The sequence below is a fragment of the Panicum virgatum genome, chromosome 7K (assembly GCF_016808335.1).
Source record: "Panicum virgatum strain AP13 chromosome 7K, P.virgatum_v5, whole genome shotgun sequence".
NCBI lineage: Eukaryota > Viridiplantae > Streptophyta > Magnoliopsida > Poales > Poaceae > Panicum > Panicum virgatum.
In genome coordinates, this window is record NC_053142.1 from 44,508,795 (window position 1) to 44,529,044 (window position 20,250).

At 48.2% G+C, this 20,250-nt stretch overlaps 2 protein-coding genes across 2 annotated transcripts; one reads left to right on the top strand and one right to left on the bottom strand.

Annotated features, from left to right (window-relative positions):
* Nucleotides 1–1,187: 1,187 nt before the first annotated feature.
* On the top strand, nt 1,188–3,673 carry LOC120641555 (probably inactive receptor-like protein kinase At2g46850). Its single transcript, XM_039917720.1, has 3 exons — nt 1,188–2,212; nt 2,316–2,399; nt 2,479–3,673. The coding sequence occupies exons 1-3, from the start codon at nt 1,369–1,371 to the stop codon at nt 3,510–3,512; spliced, it is 1,962 nt and encodes a 653-aa protein (XP_039773654.1). The 5' UTR covers nt 1,188–1,368; the 3' UTR covers nt 3,513–3,673.
* An 8,733-nt stretch (nt 3,674–12,406) lies between these two features.
* LOC120641556 (B3 domain-containing protein Os02g0683500-like) lies at nt 12,407–18,315 on the bottom strand. The gene is made up of 2 exons (XM_039917721.1): nt 15,860–18,315; nt 12,407–12,894 (listed from the first exon to the last, which is right to left on the bottom strand). Exon 1 carries the CDS (start codon nt 17,750–17,752, stop codon nt 16,508–16,510), a length of 1,245 nt encoding a protein of 414 aa, XP_039773655.1. The 5' UTR covers nt 17,753–18,315; the 3' UTR covers nt 12,407–12,894; nt 15,860–16,507.
* Between the last annotated feature and the right edge of the window lie 1,935 nt (nt 18,316–20,250).

Consider the following 20,250-nt stretch of genomic DNA (forward strand, 5'->3'; position numbering starts at 1 on the left):
AGGGATCCGCTAATCATTGCGGCGAGGCTGGGATCCTTTTCGTGATATGATAGGCGTGTTCGGTGTTCTCCCCAGCTCGGACCTCCGCGCTACCTGGAACCTTGACGCGAACAGCACTTGGGTGGACGTAAATAGGTCAGCACCAATGGAAATACTAGTAAGGAGGGAGAGAGAAGGGTTGCCTGGGGATGTACAGTGCTCCATAGGATCTAGAAATATCACCACCATTTCAAGTGCAAGTTGGAGCCCCGGGGCATACCAATGAGGCGCAAGGTAACCAAATTTGATCCTGTGGCCCTTCTAACATATGGTTGATGGAATTTCTATAACCAACCTCCGCAGCGCATCTCGTTAAGCACAATTATGAAACTTGATTGAATTGCCTAAAGTACCGTGAGAGAAAACATTTAATTTCCTACACACAATCATCTACTTCGGTCACAAACATATGGCCCAACTCGCTGGAGCCGGAGCCGGAGTCGAGGAAGATGGAGATTCCGGCCACCATCAGCATCATAAAAAACATAGGGTGAGATGGATTGAGATTCGGTAACATTCCATGGTGACATTCTCGGTGACGTTGAATCACTAACGTGTGGGATCCACTTCCGGATCCCACACGTCAGTGGTTCAACACCACCGAAGATGTCACCGTGGAATGTCACTGAATCTGCGTCTGGATGAGACAACTCCAACTTTTGAAGAATACCTTTCTCCTTGGTTTTAATAGAACTCAACAAACATATATATGCGAAGAGCCGAAGAATTGCACGTCTCATAGAACACATACACATGATACATGTACACTTCCGTCTCTGTGTGGACCGTTGCACATGGAAAATGCATAGCTGGATTACATTAATATGTTGAAGAAATTGACTTAATTTTCTACTGCGCTAAGCTAAGCTACAATGTAGAACAATGTACTGTATGCTGGGTTACCAAATGTGTCTCTCCGCATTTTTCGAACTCGTATATGGAGTACAGGGGAAACATATTGAGAATTGTAAAACTCTGACACAGTAGAAAAGATCAAAAAGAAAACCTTCGGACTCAAGCCACCATTACTGTTCCGGCACCTATCTCGGGGCGCCATGGAAATGCGCAAGCTCAGCCTCCAAACAAGCTCAAGCAACCCCACCCGCTGGCGCGTGGGCTCCGCGCCGAATCCGGCGTCAACAGTCGTTGGCAGCCGTTGGCCGTTTGATTGCCGAGCACTCGAGCTCCAGCCGGGAAACAGGTCTTCCACGCTCCCTCAGCCCTGCGCGCCAACCGAAGTGCAGCCCCCAGCTCCGCCGTCCACCTACAGGCTACAACTACTACCCGGCAACACTACGCCGGAGCACTCGATCTCAAGGCTCAAGCAGCATGGCGCGCGTCCGCGTCCGCGACCGCCCACCGCCACCCATGGTGGCTCCTCCTCTGCCGCCGCCCTGCCGCCTCCTCCTCCTTCTCGTCCTCCTGGCACGCGCAGCGTCCGCCGCGCAGGGCGCCGACACTGGCGGCTGCGGCGGGGCCGACCGCTGCGGCGACCTCGTCCTCCCCTTCCCGTTCCATCTCAACTCCTCCGCCTGCGGGGGCGCCGGCGCCAACTCCTCCCACTTCCGCCTCTCCTGTAGCGCCAACGCCACGCTCACCCTCCCGCTCGGCTCCGCCGTCTTCCGCGTCCTCGCCTTCCTCCCCACGGGGTCGCTCCTCCTCGACTACGCCCCCAGGTCGCCGGCCCCGTGCGACGCGGCGTACGCGCCATTCTCGCGGCCGACCTCCCCCGCGGCCTCGATCGACGCCGCGCCCTTCCTCGCCGTCACGCCGGCCAACGTGCTCCGCCTCTACGCCTGCGAGGACTCCTCGCTCTGCCGCGCCGGCTGCGACGACGTCGCGACGTGCGGCGGCAAGTCCGGGTGCTGCTACCCGCTGTCGGACGGCAGCGTCTGGAAGCCTGGGAATGGGCTGGGCGTGTTCGCGGACTACGGGTGCCGGGGCTTCTCGAGCTGGGTCAAGAACCGGTCGGCGCCGGCAGGGGCGGCAGCCGGGGTTGTGAGGGGGATCGAGGTCGAGTGGGCCGTGCCGAGGGGCAGCGCCATGGCGAAATGCGCCGACGGCGCGGCGCTTGTGAATGCCACGGCGCTGCACGACGGCGTACGGTGCGTGTGCGCGGCGGGTCTCGTCGGGGACGGCTTCGCACAGGGCACAGGCTGCTCCAAAGGCACATGTAAGTATACTGCTGCTTGGATCGATCTCTGCTGCTCGTAGGTAGGATCGACGTGCCATGTCGACAAACCAGTGCTCAAAAGTGTGTGCATTTGTGTACACAGCCTGCAGCAATGGTGGACAAGCAAGTGACGACAGGGCTTGTTGCCAGGGACGGTTTTGCTCCAAGAAGGCACTTGTTCTTGCTGGTACGCGGTCGTCATACACATTGCCCCCCCTGTTTGATCAGCCGGATTTTCAACCGATTTCTCCGCTGCATGTGCACAGGATTTTTCGTTTCGCTGTTCTTCCTCGCGGCGGCCGTCTCGTTCTGGCTGTTCCTGAGGCAGCCGTCCAAGGACAGCCGGTGGGATCTCGACCCGGCGTGCATCCCCAAGATCCTCCGGAGCGTGTGCGACGCGAAGCAGTTCACGTACGAGCAGCTGGAGGAGGCAACGAAGAGGTTCGACAGCGAGAAGGCCGTGGACACCGTCGACGGCACGGTGCACGCCGGCGTGCTCGACGACGGCTCCCTGGTCGCGGTGCAGAGGATCGGCTACGAGACGCAGGCGAAGCTGAGGCTGGTGCTGGACCGGATCGAGCTCCTGTCCGAGATCTCCCACCCCAACATCGCCCGTGTCGTGGGCTTCTGCCTCGACTCCAGCAACGAGCTGCTGCTGGTGCACGAGCACTTCGCCGGCGGCACGCTGGAGGAGCACCTGCGCCAGATGAAGCGCCGCGTCCTCAGCTGGTACCACCGAGTCAGCATCGCCATCGAGCTCGCCAGCGCGCTCACGTACCTGCAGGCGCACGAGACCGCCCCGACCTTCCTCCACGACCTCAAGTCCGGCGAGATCTTCCTCGACGCCGACTTCACCGCCAAGATCGCCGGCTACAAGCTCACCAGGCCGGCGACGTACTACTCGGCGTCGTACGACCAGGACGTCGTCTGCAACTTCGGCCACCTCCTGATCGAGCTCCTGACGGGGCTGAGGCAGCAGATCCCGTTCGACTCGGTGGCGCCCAAGGTGAGGGAGGGGAGGCTCCACGAGCTCATCGACCCGACGCTCCTGTCCGGGAAGCAGCTGCCGGCGTCGCACGACGAGGTGAGGAAGGTGTTCGAGCTCGCCGTCCGGTGCCTGTCCAGCGCCGAGAACGGGCTGTGCATGCTCGCCGTCGCCAAGGAGCTGATGCACATTCTCAGGGACAACAACGGGAGCAGCAGCAAGATCGAGATCTCCCTCGAGGAGACGTTCTCCAGCTCGAGCCTGCTGCAGATGATCTCCATGTCGCCGGACACGCTGCATCACCATCTTCCGTGAAGGCGAACGATGATCCACCTGTTAATACCCAGAGCAGGTCTCAGAGAGACCGCCCTCTCCCCTGTTGAAACAGCTCTGCTCATCTGCTGTCTCAGAGTCTTGTGCATGATTTCGTGCCAATGTTTGGTTGGCACAGTGTAACCAATCGGGCGTCTGGCAAATGTTTACTGCACTTGAGAGCAGTACCCCGACGCCGTGTGATGCCTGCGGAGACGCCTTACGATGCAGTCAATGTGATATAATCTTTATGGTTCCCAAGAACTTCCATCTGAATATGTAACTTGGCTCTTTGTACATAGTGGCGCGCGAAAAATTTCTTGGGCAAGGCAGCTGTAGCAATCTTTACAGACATTGAGTACAGACACTTGCAGTCTTTACAAGTGCAGGTACTTGCAATATTCGTGCGAAAGTTTAAATGCATGAGACAACCGTGCACAATAATTCAGACTACATGGGACAAACAATAGTACGAACCAAATTCATGGAATTCGTGCTCGGATTCAGTAAAAGAACAGACAGGGAGCTCGTAATACGAATCAACATGTCACAAGATTTGCATTCAAAACTTACAGTACAGAAACATCAGTATAGTTCTAGATAAAAACATTTAGATAGAAAAGCGCTAAAAAACACTAGCAAACTTATCAACCTTGTCCAGTTTTAAACTAGTACCATGCAATCTATCTCTGCACTTCCTTTTAAGTCCTACCAGCATTGCAAGCTAAGTATGCAAACACATCAGGTTTCGCCGTTTCGGCAAACTAACTTGTGCAGCAATTGAATCCCTGCGGCTTCATAATGCTGGGGCCTGGACAAAGCTCGGCTAATAATGGCAGTGGCCTCGATGCACCTGTTGATGCAGTATGGATACGCAACTCCCCTCACTTCTGCTAAGGCTTTGTACCAGACTTGGTCACACACTTTGCAAAACATCTGTTTCCAACAGCCTGAATCACCTACAGGTACTACAGCTAGCACTACAGAAAATAAATACCTGCCTACATTCAGAATAATGTAAAAGCCAAGTGCAGCAACAGGTCATGGATAGGAACATTCAAGAATAATAATGCATAAAAATTTCTCACCGATTACTTATTGCAAAAACATCTTGTATTACCCAGGACGCCAGAGCCCAGGGCCCACACGGCGGCACGGCATCGTGCAGGCCGAGCCCCATGGACCATCTTGTACTGGGCCTTGTGGGCTTAAAAGCAATAGAGAGATTCGTATTTAAACCCGGCCTGATTTCATGGCCCGTTTGCTCCGCTTCTTCCTCCCCCACCTGGCAAATGGGCAAGTGGCAAGCGTAGACCGACACAGTGCCGCGTAGCACGACAGCGATGGCGCCGCCGTGTCCGCGTCGACCGGGGACAGCGATGGAACGCGTCAACTGGTAGCCCTTGGACGCTACCGCTGGAGAATGTCGCGTTGCTATCGGCGATCCCGAGCTCCCATGAGTCCCATCCCATCTGAACATCTCCCCTCCTGCCCCCGTGTCAAATCTTGGCCCTGCATAGGCGTAGCCTAGCCCCCAGTGGCGGAGGACCATGGTGGCCGGGTATGGCGCCTGCCATACCTTGTTTTTTTCCGTGGCAGTCCACTGCTGTAAATTCTAGTTCACTTCTACACTTATACTATGACGCACAACATGTTGCGAGTTTTATTATTTGAGAATCAATTGACTCCGCCACACCTTAATTTTTGTCCGTCCTCCGCCACTGCTAGCCCCTGATCCCCTGGCACGACAGCGAAGGGTGTCGCTGCTTTCCCCCGCCAGGATGGGGGACGCTCGCTGCCGCACTTGCTTGCGCCCATCCGGCGACGATCCTTCCCGGCCGCGTCTTGTGACCATCGGATCGAACCACACTAGGGTCGCGTCCGATTGAGCTCGACGCCGCACTTGCATCCGCGCGTGGCGTCGCGGTCGCACTTGGCCTGATAGGCGTGGCGCCTGTGCGCGCGCACCGGTCGCCCTCACGGCCGGCCCCGCCGGCAGCTGCAGGCCATCGCTCGCTCCATGACCTAGCAGCAGCAGTGGAGAGGCGTCGTACGTCGTGGTCGCTGGCGAATGCCCCCCGCACAGGAGAAGCGGATCGGGGGCGGACCGGTGGGCAACGCCGGCACTGTTGCCGCGGCGCCTGGCCGGGCTGTGGCTGGCCGCGCCGCGCTGCGCTTTCCACGCGCGCGGGCGCGGGGCATGCAAAAGCCTGCGGCGCGGCGCCCCCCTGTGTGGTGGGCTGCGGCCGCGACGCGAACAGCTCAAAAGCGGCCGGATTTAATAGAAAAGGGGAGGGGGGAAGGTGGGGGCGAGAGGAGGCAAAGCACAGGAGGGGGATCACCGGATCAGGCCGGCGAGACGCCTGTTCATGAAAGCAACGGCGCATGCATGGCTCCTCCTAAACGAAAATTTTTTCACAAAAAGACGAATGCATGTACGGAGTACTAAACAAAATTTATTTGCGAAATTTTTTCATAGGTGGGTGTAATTTTTCGAGACGAATTTAATGACGGTAATTAATCTATAATTTGCTACAATTATGTTATAGTAACCATCCTCTAATCGTGCGGTCAAATGCCTCGTTAGATTGGTCTCGTGAATTTACTAGAGCTCCTGCAGGTGGTTTGTAATTAGACTTTATTTAATACTCTAAATTAGTGGTCAAAGATGTAAATAATTTTCGCGAATTTTTTTCAGGCTAAACCAAACACGGCCGGGTTCCTGATGGCTTTGCTGCGCTGCATGCATGCCAAGGGCGTCGCCGCAACCTGTAACCATGCCCCGGCACTGTGTATGTGCGAGTGCTTCGATTAGCGCGGCTGCTTCCGCGTCTGAACCTGGTGTTGGGAGAAAGCTTCCTGCTGCGCACACGCTGCACTACTGCAGGGCTCTCTCTCCCCTGAGGATTCGCTAGCTGCCAGACATGGGCGGGGAAGCAGTAGGCAGGTGACATGGGAGGATTTTCGTAACTAATTAATTTTGATGGCGCAAATTAAATTAAATGCAGGAGTATGCAGTGCCGCACATACTGACATGTTGAAGCATGATGTGTTGGCTGGCCCATCTCTGCAGCGCATGGCATGCATGGACCAAGAGTGGATCGAGCGACTCTCTCCCTACCCACAGGCCCAGCCTGTGCGCGTCTTGCTTGCGTTCCCCAATAATTTCCTTCCTGATGACGAGGAGGAAGGAGAGACGAGAGATAGCTAGGACCACTGCCGCCGACTGCTCCGGGCCGGCCCCACGTGTCAGGCCCTGGCTAGGCCTTTCGAAGATGGCCCCTCTTCTCCAGCTACCCCAAGCTGCTGCTCGTGGCATCTTCGATCTAGCTTGCTTTGAGCCTTTACCTGGCGGCCTCCCCCGTCTTTCTCCCGAGCCGTCGTTTTCGCAGCTGCATTTAAATTTGTTACCACTTATACTACTCCTCATCTCTCTCTCTCTTTTCTTCGTCTTGTTCGCCGGAAGAAATCTCGATCGGCAGCCGTGCCGTGCCGCGTTCGTTATCCCCTCCCGCGCGTGGCCGAGCCGTCCATGGCGAGCAAAAAGGCTCCCTGAAACTTTCCATGCCCGTAGCTTTTCACCGCACTGCACAGCCAGAGCCAGGCCAGGCAGCACAAGCACTCGATCGAGCGAGAGCGCCCTGCGCGGCGTGGGCTTGGAATCCCCTGCTATCCGTCCAGCCCGCGTCGTCGATCGATCTCGCTGTCTCCTCCTGTGTGATGATGCGTCCGGCCCTGACCGGCGCAGGCGTGTGCATGCATGCGTCGGGCGTGTTCGCCAGCGCTGGCTTTGGGTGCGCGCCCTGACAGGGCACTGCGGCAGCGGCAGTGCCATGCGACTTTGTCTCTAGCACTGCCGTCGCGTCAGGATTCAACCGCTTGCAGCTTGCTGCTCCCCCGGCCGGTCGATCGATCGGGACGACCCTGCCTGCAGCAGGCCCGTAGGCTGGGTTCGGTAAATGTAAATGTACAGAGTAGCCGAGCTACGTGCATGCATCATCTCCGTCTCCCCCTCCTGGGTAACGTACGTGTACCACCGCGGCCTTTCGTTTTTACCGGGACATAAACAACTGTGTTAATTGGACACATAGATCAGGCCGCTGGATGGATCGGTCCCAATTTGGGTTAATATAAGTACACGGCTTGCCATGTGATCGAGCTGCTGCTGAGAGCGAGATCCCTTAAGCTTGCCGACATGAGATAAAAACACGACGATTGACGCGGCACACACTGAAGATAATCAGATTCAGATACATGCATCATCATCATCAGATTAACTTCATGTTAACTAGCCATGTTCAGGTAATTAAGTGCACAACAGATAGAGATAGCATCATGAGTAGTGTAGTGTGGTGTCCTAGCTAGCTCCAACTGTATAGAGTAGTAGCACGCACGCATTCATACTGCTACAAACAAAAGGCTGTGGTGGTGATATATATGGGCACACATAAATTAAAGCTGCCACGGCCGGCCCGCGGCCTGCGCTTAGACTAGTTGTCTTGGGCATGGACATGGACTCGCTGCCTGCCTAGTAGCCATCAGCTACTCCTACCATGCCGCCGTCCTTTAGCGGCTTCATCAGTTTCTGGCCGGTATCCATCAGAGCTCAGGGAGGAGCAGCTCACCGCTCACGCATCGGCAATCGGCATGGCTCATCAAGGAGCGAGCAAGGTGCGTGGCGTGGCAGCTCTTTTCGTGCGTTTTTCTTGGAGCGTGTGGCCGCCAAAGGCTGGGGCACTTGTCGCGCTCATGTTTGCTGCTGGTACCAAGCTATTATTTTGGACCCCCCCGGAGTACAGCTAGCGTGCTGTGGATTCATCTTGTGTGGTGCTGCATGCCCATCATGTGTCAGCTTGCTCGACAGTCTTGTAAAATTTGCTGATTGGAAAGTCGAAAAATAAATGAATTGAGCGTGCTGGTACGTTAAGTTAGGTACAAAGTTCTGAAAGGCTCACTTAACGGACGCGCAGTGGCTTTTTAAAAGTACTACCTCAATCTCAAAATATAACAACTTTTTAGACTTGGTCAAAGTCAAATATTTTTATTTTTTATCAACAATATCTCCAAAAAATTACTTTTAAATACAAAAAGTTACATGTTATGATAGTTGGTTTTACTGTGAATAAACTAGTACCACTTTTATGTTGTTAATATTTTTAATTTTTTTTACCATCTTCAGGCAAAAGTTTAAAAGGTTTGACTTGGAGAAAACATAAAATAGCTACTGTTTTAGCTTCCAAATATTGTCCGACAAAGGGTGTTGTTTTAGCTTGTAATGAGATACATCTAATTAAAGTAATACCAAATACCAAGAAAATATTCTACAGGAAAACACATTGAGCCAATCAAATATTTAGTAGATGTTACTTTCCCAGTTCCAATGTATATGCATTTATTGAGGATCTAGAAAACCAAATAAATAATACGATTTTTAATCACAATTGCTAGAAATAATTGGGGGGGGGGGTAACAAAGTCATTTCTTAAAATGAGTAATGTATCTAAAATTTTCTAAAACAACACATATTTAAGGACAGAGGGAGTAATAAGTAGTAGAAGTTCATGAAAAGACTCTCTCTCTCTCTCTCTCTCTCTCTCTCTCTGCGCGTGTGTATACTTATAGACTTTTGTTAGATACAATTTTCATCCACAATTGTAGTTTTCTTTATATTTCGTCACACCTCATATGTGTTTACATGTGTTAGTTTGACTGAATCTTTAACTACAATTATGAATTTAACACAAAAGTCGGTATACTGAATCTATCCTTAACATCATGCATGTATACCTAATGCTAGTATTTTCTACATTAACTATGACAAAAATATATAATTAAAGTATAATAAATATGTATGTAATGTTAATACACACTTAGATGTATTTTATATTATTTTTCTATAATAACATAAGAAAATAAGATGAGGGGTTGTTTTTCATAATGGCAAATGTCGATTCTTTAAAAAAACATAATAAATCCTATGGATATTATTACCCAAGATGATTATAATATGTTGGATTTGTGGTTAGGTGCTTATGAATTTTTGTGTAAATTTCTATGACTTATTCTTTTATAGTGTGCCGCATGCATATTAACATGGAGGCCCCCAAAAGGATCCTAATAGTATGAATGGCGACCATGCTGTCCAAAACAACACTTGTTTATTATGACTAGAGACCAACCGGGATACAATAGTACAGATGAGCCAAATTTACTGTGGTTTATTAAAAGTGAAGGAAACCGTTCAATGTATAAGCTAAATATACCTAGCTAGATCTCAAATTTAGGCAATTGATGGTAGTCAAATTTGAGTTAGTTTGACATTTAAACAAATTTGATTTAGTTTGACATTTAAAAAACATAAGATTCCAATTTTTGAAGATTGACAATGATCTAATCCAAGTCCGTTGCTTTACCTCAAGGACCATACTCCATACCATACCGTTTACATACCAAACATAGTACGACAGATGACCATACTCGATTTGGAGGACTCCGAAGGGTTTCACTTTCACACATGCGTAACACAGTGATGTGATCTGTTAATTACATTTTGCTTCTTAACGATTCATCAAAGTCGAATCCGAGGGACCATATACCCCTCTTTACTTAATTATGGTGGAATGCCTTTAAAAAGCACACAAGAAAATTTACTTGTAAAAAATGCATGTCATGTTGTAGTACGATACAAAATTACTATGGCGGCACAAGAGACAATTTAACGAACCACAGATGCAACCAAGACCTGGCATATTTGTTCAGAAAGACTAGTCAGAGATATAGTAAAGGCGGGTTGTAGTCATAAATAATATTAAAAGCTACATGCATAGCAATAGTTTCTTGCATTGGATGTACGACTCGAATATATACTGCATTCAACACCAGAATCTATATAGATAAATCGACGTGCCGCCACCGTCATCTCTCTTCTCTTTCCTACAAACTTAATACTACTGCTTACAATTAAGAATGGCAAAATAGAATGAAGGATTTTGTCAGAGTTCAAAAACCGCACCATATTTTGTTTCTCAAAAGAAAAGAAAATGTACAACACGATGAAGCCTATCTATTTATGGATGTGATGAAAATCTATCTATGCATGGAAAACTTTGTAGCCAGCAAGTGCTGATTCGATGCACTGACTCAGGCCCCATTTCTATCCATCTTATTATTACTAATAACTTGAGGCCACTGTTGAAGCATCATGTGAAGCCACCTAGAATTCTTGGTGGATACTAAAAAAATAGAGAAATCCTACAAATTCTCATAAAAATTAGAAACATCCGGCCATCAATCTGACAACTCTAATCGTAATAGCTATTGGTTTTGTTATCTTTTCTAATAAATTACACACATTTGATATTATTAAAATAAACTAAAGTAACCCCCTAAAATCTAAATTAGCCACTCTGCCATTATAAAAATCTATTAACTCCTAATCTTCATGTAAACTACCGACCTATGCTATTAAAAAATAATACAAATAACCACCCAAATTTGCATATAAAATATCCAATTATATCACTATTAAAAGTTAAAAACCCCTAAATCTGAATTTAAATTATATAAATATAAATATAAACATATTAAAGTGCACCATTATATAATTCTAATTTGCTATTTCTACCACAGTAATACTATTCTACACCTTAGGTGTAGCGTTTATTCCACACCATTCGAAAGTAGCTGCTCAGTTTGCGAATTCTCGATATTCCTTTTTTCCGCATTTAAATTACTTATGGAACTAACCAAAAATTACTGAACCAAGTTGGTGTATCACTAAATCATGTTTAGTAAATAGTGTTCAGTTTTCACACGCAATAGTTATTAGTACAAAATTTGTTCAGTAATTAGTTAGGTGTAGCTACACATAGAGTGTAAAATAGCACGTGGATATATATCATTGTTAATATATTATTTATATTATTGTTCATATAAAAATACTAGCCACTCTATGTGTCACCATATGCATTCATGTATGATGTAAGATACAAGAATACCGATTCACAAACAAATGATTTAGTTATAAATATATATCAAATACATGTAGAGGTGTGATACAAAATGAAACTATTATAACTAGATAATAATAAATATATATTTTAGAGTATGTGTTAGAATATTTAATAGATAAAAGAGGATATGAGATCAATAATTATAATTATTAGATATAATTTTTTATGTTTATATTAATTCTAATTATCCCGTGCAGGAGCATGGGTTGCTAGCCTAGTGGAATAAATTTTAGATCTAAAGTTTAGTCCATCGAGTGATCTAAACAAATGGACTAAAATATAGGCCGAAGTTATGTCCCACCCAACTAACATTTAGTTCATTAGTCCTCAAAACCAACCTAATTTGGACTAAACTAACTTACAAACTGCGAAAAGGCCAAACAACCCCTCACTATTGGCACGTTATTGGCGCAACAGCGGTATAATCCAAGGGTAAAAAAGAGATTTGTATATTTTTATATATGTCCCTTCTAATATTTGATCCACGGATTCAAACAGGCATTTTGCTATAGTTTATTAGTTGCCTAATATTTAGTCACCTAAAGTTTAATCGGGACTAAAGTTTAGTCCTAGGTGATCTAATAATTGGGGTCTCAGTAGTACATTAATCTTCAATCTAGTCTGATATTACGTGGTCACATGCATGCATAGACAAACTGAATCTTTATCAAATTAACGAACATGAATTGCATCAACATGTTTAGCATATGCCTCCACATGCGTCGAGTTAGACACTCTAGCTAGCTATTTCCTCCTGGTGTAGACTTTAGTACGTGAGTGTCCATAGTCCTGATCACTGCCTACACGAGGGAACCTTCTTAATTTGCGTCAAGTCAGTCAAAAAGGAGTATAGTACTACATGTACTACATGCAGAAACATAAAGATGAGCAGTTGCAGCTCGAGAGAGCATGCATGTCCATTCGATACTTTTCTGATGTAAAAGACAGGTATCATGGCTATATATTTAGAAACAGTGGCGGAGGGCTGTGGAGGCCAAACTGGGCCATGCCCCCCCCCCCTTGGCCCAGGAAAAACAATGAGGCCGTGATACTCCAAGCTGCTGCTGCAACGGCGGACATGATCTCGTTGGGCCGGCCGGCATGATCGAGATCAACCGACGTGTGAATAATTCAATTACGTATCGAGGGGTAGGGCCACCTGTAGTGGAGCTGCCACCAGTGGAGAAGCTTCTGGCGCACATCCCTCAACAGCTTGCCTTTCTTCTTCTTCTTCGAGAGCTCCTTCCAGAGGCTGCTCAGGTAGCCGCTGTCCTTGTTCAGGAGGCGGTTCTTCAGCTCCATGGCTTCCGTGCTCGGCCACTGTAGCACTAGCCCCCCCCCCCCCCCCCTTGGATTCAATGCTAGCTCCGCCACTGTTTAGAAAGCCAGTAAAGATGATGAAGATATAAAGTAAAATGTTTCCAGATGTCTATATTGATACTAATAACTGTTTCACACACATAAACACCAAAAGAGGTCATATTGGTAGTCATGTGCAAAAGGCGTGCAGGAACCTCAGGTGTGTAGCTTTAATTTATTTTTCTAGCTGATACCAAAACACATCTGGCTGTTCTAGTTAGTTGGACTAAATGAAATAGACAATCTCATTTTAACTTTAGTCCCGACTAAACTCTATATATTTTTAAATACATAAAAAAACAACTACATAGATCTATCATTCTATCATTTCAATGACATTCAAATATTCAGGAAACATTCATATCAAACATATATGGTGAGGAATGAGGTATGAGATAAAATATGTTCAGAAATGGTATGGCGGGCGTGCAGCCTTGCTTATTATAATCTTATAAAGTAGAAAGAAATAAGGAGTGATAGTGTATTTTTCGCTACTATATCAGTGCTCCACCTCCATTTCCCTAAAATAATGGCAATTCAGTCCAGACATTTCTGTTTGAAGTTAGCTATAGCTTTCAAGAACAAAAAAAAATGCATTTGAATACTGTGCCTACCGGTGCAAGTGAACAGTAAGGGAAATTGACATATATGTTAATGTCAAAATCTAGATTAATAACCCGGACGTCATATATTATCTTCAACTTAGCTTTTATATATGGTGCTAACTGGAACATATATGCTACGGGCTACAGAAAAAAGATTAAATAATGAAAACTCTATGCATAAGTAGCTTTTATATATTATCAATTAAATCCATGTTTCTAAGAAGGGAGAAAATATGTGAACTCTGTAATAATTGACTGTGTACACCCGCGGATGTAGAGGCCGGACATGTGTCCTTTATCTAAAAAAATGGAATGCTTCTGATAAAAAATGAAGGTAACTTAAAAATCTTGCCGCTGATCACTATTCACTGGCTAGTTAGAATCCAAACTGTGAGAATGTCTACACCCCTAGAAAAAGGGTCTGCAACCAGCAGCCTCTAGTTTCAAAGGGATGAACTCATCATTGGACACACGATGATCAATAATGTGTAACTCATTATGTTGTGTAGCTACACTACATTAAGGTCTAAATTTTTTCCAAATTCATTGAAGATGTCGAAAAGTAATTATAGTATCAAGCATTCAATAATTTGGTTCATACATGCTTTATTACCAACAAATGGGATTTGGAAGAGTTAAGTTGTAATAATGCTGCAACTAAGAACAGCTTACAGATTCTGAAATAGCCTCAGGTGCGATCCAAAGTCTACTATTTTAGGCTGTTCTCTTCAGAAATATAATGCACGAAACAGTTTGCATAGTGACACTCAACTCTGAGTTATTTGTCACACAGATGAAATAAAAAAATCGGTGCACATCCATAGAATCTTTATATACATATAACCCAAGTATTTACTAAGTATATATTTGTACATTACTATGTCATGCACGAATATAAAGTAAAAATGAATGTGAATGTGTTCTATACTTGTCCAGGTAAAGAGGGGAGCAGAAATTCAATTTCACTATTAGGAAGGAATTGATAAATGCTACACAATAATTACCATCACCGTTCAGTTATATTTATGAAATAACGTGTATGTAATAGAATGCGTGTGTTATATAATAGTGGCAAAGAGGGTGCAATTGCTACATGTGACCAAAGAGGGTGCAATTGCTACTGGGTGACAACGACAAACAAAATTGGCTATGCAGTTTCATCCCAAGCTAAGGTTTCTCCTTAAATGTCTGAATTCGTTGGTTACCTTAAGATGTTTCTCTTTCTTAATTAGTACAAACACAAGATGCATTCAATATATTGTATCCATCAATAATAATATTTAGTGGAGGATTACTTTTATATTCCTGGTGAGAGGCCACAAGCTGTTCTACCAAGGATTTCCTGAGGCACTCCCCTAGGGCATAGGCACGTCAGAACCATGTATATATGAAATTGGAGGTTCAGCATGGACTGAGCGCAGTAATAAGTCCAAAAAAGAAACGCAAATTATTGAACAAACCATATTCAAAAGGGAAGAAAGATGAACAAGCAAGCATACATATGCATGTGTATTCTTACCTCTCCATAACTCCACATTGCCTTTTCCAGCTTACAACGGACCAAAGGTACTTTTGTCAGTAGACTCAGCATCTATACATATCTATTCTGGCCTCACCCACCAGTGCAAAAGGATCCCCGTCCTACACCTTGCTAGTTATGGATACCTATTCCCGAGCCAGTACGTGGCCTTTGCCTCCATTGCTCCCAGCAAGCACATACGCCGTACCTACTCGCTGCAGTGAAAAAGCAAAGGGAAAAGAGACAGTGATGTACAGGCTCTCTCCTCCTCACTGCCTCTCACACAAAGGACAAGAACACAGAACGCAACCAAGACTACTCCAACAGAGAGAGGTGCACATCGAAGCAGCACTGTTCCGACTACTACAGCAACAGTAGAGTTAGTACTGAGGCCCTCCTCCCCCATAAATCGTCCATCAGACCGTACAAAAGAAGTTAAGGCCAGTGGCAATGCCACCCCTCCTCAACCTCTTTACAGACTGCCAGAGGGCCATAAAGAACTCTTGGAGAGTCTATACAACTCAAGGCCCAGACAAACAAAAACATGTAATTTAGCCCACAACAAGGGGTTAATTTTCAGTTGACCTTGCGTAAAACCACAAGAAGAAAATTCTTCCATTTTGCTTGTGCTAGTGCGGCCTACCATACGACCTATCTACTATTATGTCCTGACGCATCATGGTATATATGTTGTATGGACAAAGAGCGTGCAACAGTATAGAAAGTGGTGTCCAGCAAAAGCACGAAAATGAAAACAAGAGCGTGGTAGCAATGACGACAAGACAAATATAAGAGATAACGAGCACAGTACTGACGAAGGAGACGGGAAGAGTACTTATAATTTAAACATCTGACCTGCAATGGGGGTTGCTAGCTCCATGGCTTTACCACCTCCTGGCATTGTTGACTGCAGCTAGTCCACTGTCAATGTCGATGCCCCGCCATGCTTTTCTGAGAGCTGTGTGGTTGCAACTCCAATCTAGGACGAGAAGAGATCATACATATGATGCAAGAAAGGCACAATGCATATTGCACTGCACCTGTGGTGTTACGATTCAGATCTTGGTACTGATGCTGTGGGGAGTGCAGATTTGAAGGTGTGTTATCATATGTAGGGACAATCGGAATTGTCCAACCAAACCGCATAATGAGTAAGTTCCCGTATAGTAATGGAATCGAATAGCGAGAGCAAGACCAATAGTGGTGAAGCAAAAACTGAGTCAGATTTGTAACCATATGAAAGCATTAATAATTGATTAATTCGCCTAACTTCTCTCTATATATTGTCAAGCCAACACAAGAATTTGAATGGCCGAAACAAAAAATTGGAAAACAAAATGTTAATAAGAAGCTAAGTTCTATCATCGAAAGTTATAATGGAATCTCAAAAGGTGAAGAAGATGATGAAGAAGAAGGTAGCAGACGGAAGGAAGAATTGTTCAACTTTCCTTTTGTACGCTCCGAATCGACCGCGAGGTCGCCTGATCGATCGATCTAGATAGCTCACAGATCGAGATCCAATGACGAGTGCGCTTCTCTCTTGGAGGACGACGATGACGACGGCGACGAGGCTGCGGAGGACTCGGCCCCACCAGTTGCACCGGCGCCGGCGCCGTGCTGAGGCGATTCGAGGAACCGCCATGGCCCCGGCCTTTGCCATCCCGGCATCCTCAGCGACAATGCGTTGGTGTCTTGGCTTGATTCGCCGCCGCCGCTCGGTTGCGGGTTGTCGTCGAGGTTGACTCCGAACAGGCGCACGCGCTTCGCAGCCGCCGTCGGGCTGTTGACGAGCGGCACCGAGTCGAGAACCATGGGCAGACCGGCCGTCGTAACCACGGGGCTGCTGGGTTGTTGCACCATCATAATGTTGTGCGGAGGCGGGGGCGGCGGCATGGGCATGGGCATGGACGCGCGCGGGGGCATGCCGGCGGAGCCGAAGAAGAGGAGCTGCCTGGCTGGCGCGGCGGCGTTGATGTTGCGGAAGTCGAGGCCCTGGCGGAAGCGATGGTGCTCGTAGAGTGTGGCGGGCGGCGCGGGCGGCATGAAGAAGCCGCCCGCGCCGCCGCCCCAGGGGCCGTACGGCGAGGCGACGGGCGCCATGGGGAGCGGGAGGCGCGGCATGCGGTGCGGGTCGCGGGAGTCGGCGCGGCGCTTCCAGTCGATGAAGAGGCGGTCCCGCGCGGCCTCCCCGGCGCCGCGGCAGAAGGAGACGGTGTCCCCGGCGTCGAGGCGCTTCTCCTTGACGAAGCGGCTCCAGCCCTTGGTCATGACGTAGCTCTGGCTGCTGTTCCAGTAGGAGTAGCGGAAGCGCCAGAGCTTGCCGGCGCGGTCCTCGAAGCTGAGCAGGAGGCCCTTCTCGTTGGCCGCCGCGTCCAGCGGGAAGTACTTCTCCGCGTGCTGCTTCGGGATCACCAGCCGGTTGAGCTTCCCCACGTCGCTGGGTGTCACCACCTTGTCGAACATGTGCTCCTTCTCGATCACCTCCACGTCGTCGCTACCGCCGCCGCCGCTACCGGACGCCCCGGCGCCGTCGCTGGAGCGGAGGGCAGCCGGGCCCGACGCGGACGCGGACGCGGACGCCGCCGCGGGAGGCGAGGACGACGACGAGGCGGCGGCCCCTCCCGTGGTGGCCGTCGCTGCCGCTGTCATGAAGGGGATCTCGCGCGGGGACGCCTCCGCGTCCTCCTCCTGCTCTTCCTCCTCGTCCTCCTCTTTGGAAAACCTACTCGACGAGCTCGCGAACTCCATAGCTAGCAGCGACGCTACGCCCCACTTGGCCGGCGGCCTCCTCCTCGTGCTGGAGGATGCCTTCCCTTTCGAGCGGCTGTCCCTGTTGCGGCGGCTTTGATGCGATGCGACGCGGTCCAGGCGCGGCGGAGGCGGGGTGGAGGCTGCTGCTGGCTTGGTTGCTTGCTGGGGGAGAGTGAAGAGGAGGCGGGGGATCTATCCGCGATGAGCCTATCTATATCTACCACTCCTCCTATCTGTCTGTCCCTCTCTCTCTCTCTCTAGTCTCTCTCTCCTCCCTGAGTCCCTTCTCTCTCCTCTCGCTGTGGGTGAATTTGACTCGGCAGCTAGCTAGCTAGGACGACGCGGCCGATCGGGAGGGGACGGGAAGCGATTCATCTGCCCCCGGCGCTCGCATCGCATTGACCCTCGGATCGATCCCCGCCGCGCGTCGGAGGAAGACGAGGCGAGGCTGGCTGGGATGGGAGAGGGATCGATCGATGGGGCGGAGGAGAGAGAAAGCGCGTGGTAATTAAGTGTGGTTGTTTTCTCTCCCTAGCGACTAGTGGCGGCCGCTTGCTTGGAAGGGGTAAAGCGAGCGAGCTGCGGGAAAGCTGCCGCGCTCGCTGCGTCTGCGTTCCCACAGGGTGAGGAGCCCAGCCCCAGCCCCAGCCCCAGCCCAGGAGGGGCGGGGAGAAGGGGGAGGTGAGCTGGGGTGGGGAGGCACTGCCCTAGAAGATTCCGGGAAGGTGATGACCGACCGGCCGGCGACGACACAGCTCGCCTTCGACGAGAGTGGTACTAGCTAGCTAGCAGCAAAACGGTGCATCGCCTTTCTGCATTTCTATTCTGAGAGTATTATACTGTTGAGCTTAATTGGAGCATCATCGAACGTATTGCGTTGCACGGTCCAACTCCTTGCCTTTCTGTATTCTGTTTTTTTGGGTCATATTGTACTAGTATATCCTGCACTGTTACCGAGTGACAAGCAGGCTGTGTTAACCATAAATAAAACCACTGATTCGACCCTAACGATGAAATTTCGAGGAACTGACAAAGCTTGCAGTGGATCAATACCGTTCCATGTGCGCATTATTTTTACTACTCAACTGAATAATAAACCATCAGAGACCGAGGAAGTCGCCGCACAAATAAACCAGTAATAGGAGTAATAGGCAAGAAATGATGTGCATATACTAATACCACTACGCATAGATCTCATTCGTAGCCAATGTACAAGGGAACAAATACCAACTGATGCATGGCCCATCTGGGGGAGTACAATATGCTATACTGCAGTGTCTAGCTAGCTTCTTGAATCTTTTGGGGGGTGGAAACATAATAATTCTCATCTCCATGGTAAAAAGTGAAATGCGAATTGCCCTCACTTCAGAGCAGGTAATTAGGCAGGGGAAAGTAGGTTGTTGTAGTACTGCCCTGCAGCGCAGCGCAGCCCGGTGGTAGCTTTGCAGACAGAGGGGGTGGCGAGGAGGAGGAGGAGTAGGGTGGGGCCCATGGATCAACTGGTTGGGTTCATGTGAGCTCGTCCTTGTCATGATATGGGGATCAAGTATGACACGCCTCTGTAGACTCGGCTCGTAGCTAAAGAGATCAAACCACTCGAGCCCGTTTCTTTCAACCACACATCGCTCTCACGGCCGGAAGCGTAGACGGAGATAATCACATGTGCTGCAATTTCTGCCCACCACCCGTACTTATTGTAGGGTTCATATATCATGCTAGCTAGTGGCAGCTAGCTACTTCTGAGCATCGTCAGCAAATTTTTTTCCCTTACCGATAATCCCCACGGATAATTTGACAACTTTGAAAAACCAAATGTAGTAATAATTTATTTACAAGGACTGTAATATTTTCAGTAGCGGCCATGTGTGGTTCTTTTGTCTCGGCTTGCCGAGCAAGGTCATTTTAACAAGAAAGTTAGTACTGTTTGTTTTCACCGTGCTTCAGCTTTTCTTTTAGCAAATTGGTATGAGGTCTGCCTTTTATTTTAGAGGCCTGTTTGGATCAATGCATCAATCTAATTTTAGCTCAAGTTGATTCAAATAGGTTCTATTAATTTCCAGCTAACAACTTTTACCCGGCTAGCATTAGCTGTTCCACACAGGGTAGCATCTCCAACAGATTACTTATCTCTCGTACTCTATATATTTTCTCTCTTCATCACCAATAATAGTTTTTACGTTTTTGGTAGCTAGTGTTGTAGCACACTGCCCAAAATATGATGTGGAGGGAGGAATCTACATTTGAGCAAAAGGGAGGTGTGTTTTGACGATCACCAAAAAAAATTTAGATATTGGTGATGGAATCGGTAATCTGCTGGAGCACCATCTACTACCAAAAGGACAACTTTTTGATATTGGGAAGAGAGATGAATAATCTGTTGGAGATGCTCTCACGGTTTAGAAAAGACTTCGGTCTAAGATACACGTTGGACCAAAGACCTCGGCTCCAAATTTTTTAGCAAAAAAAGAAAGATTAAGAAACCATAAAGAATCCAC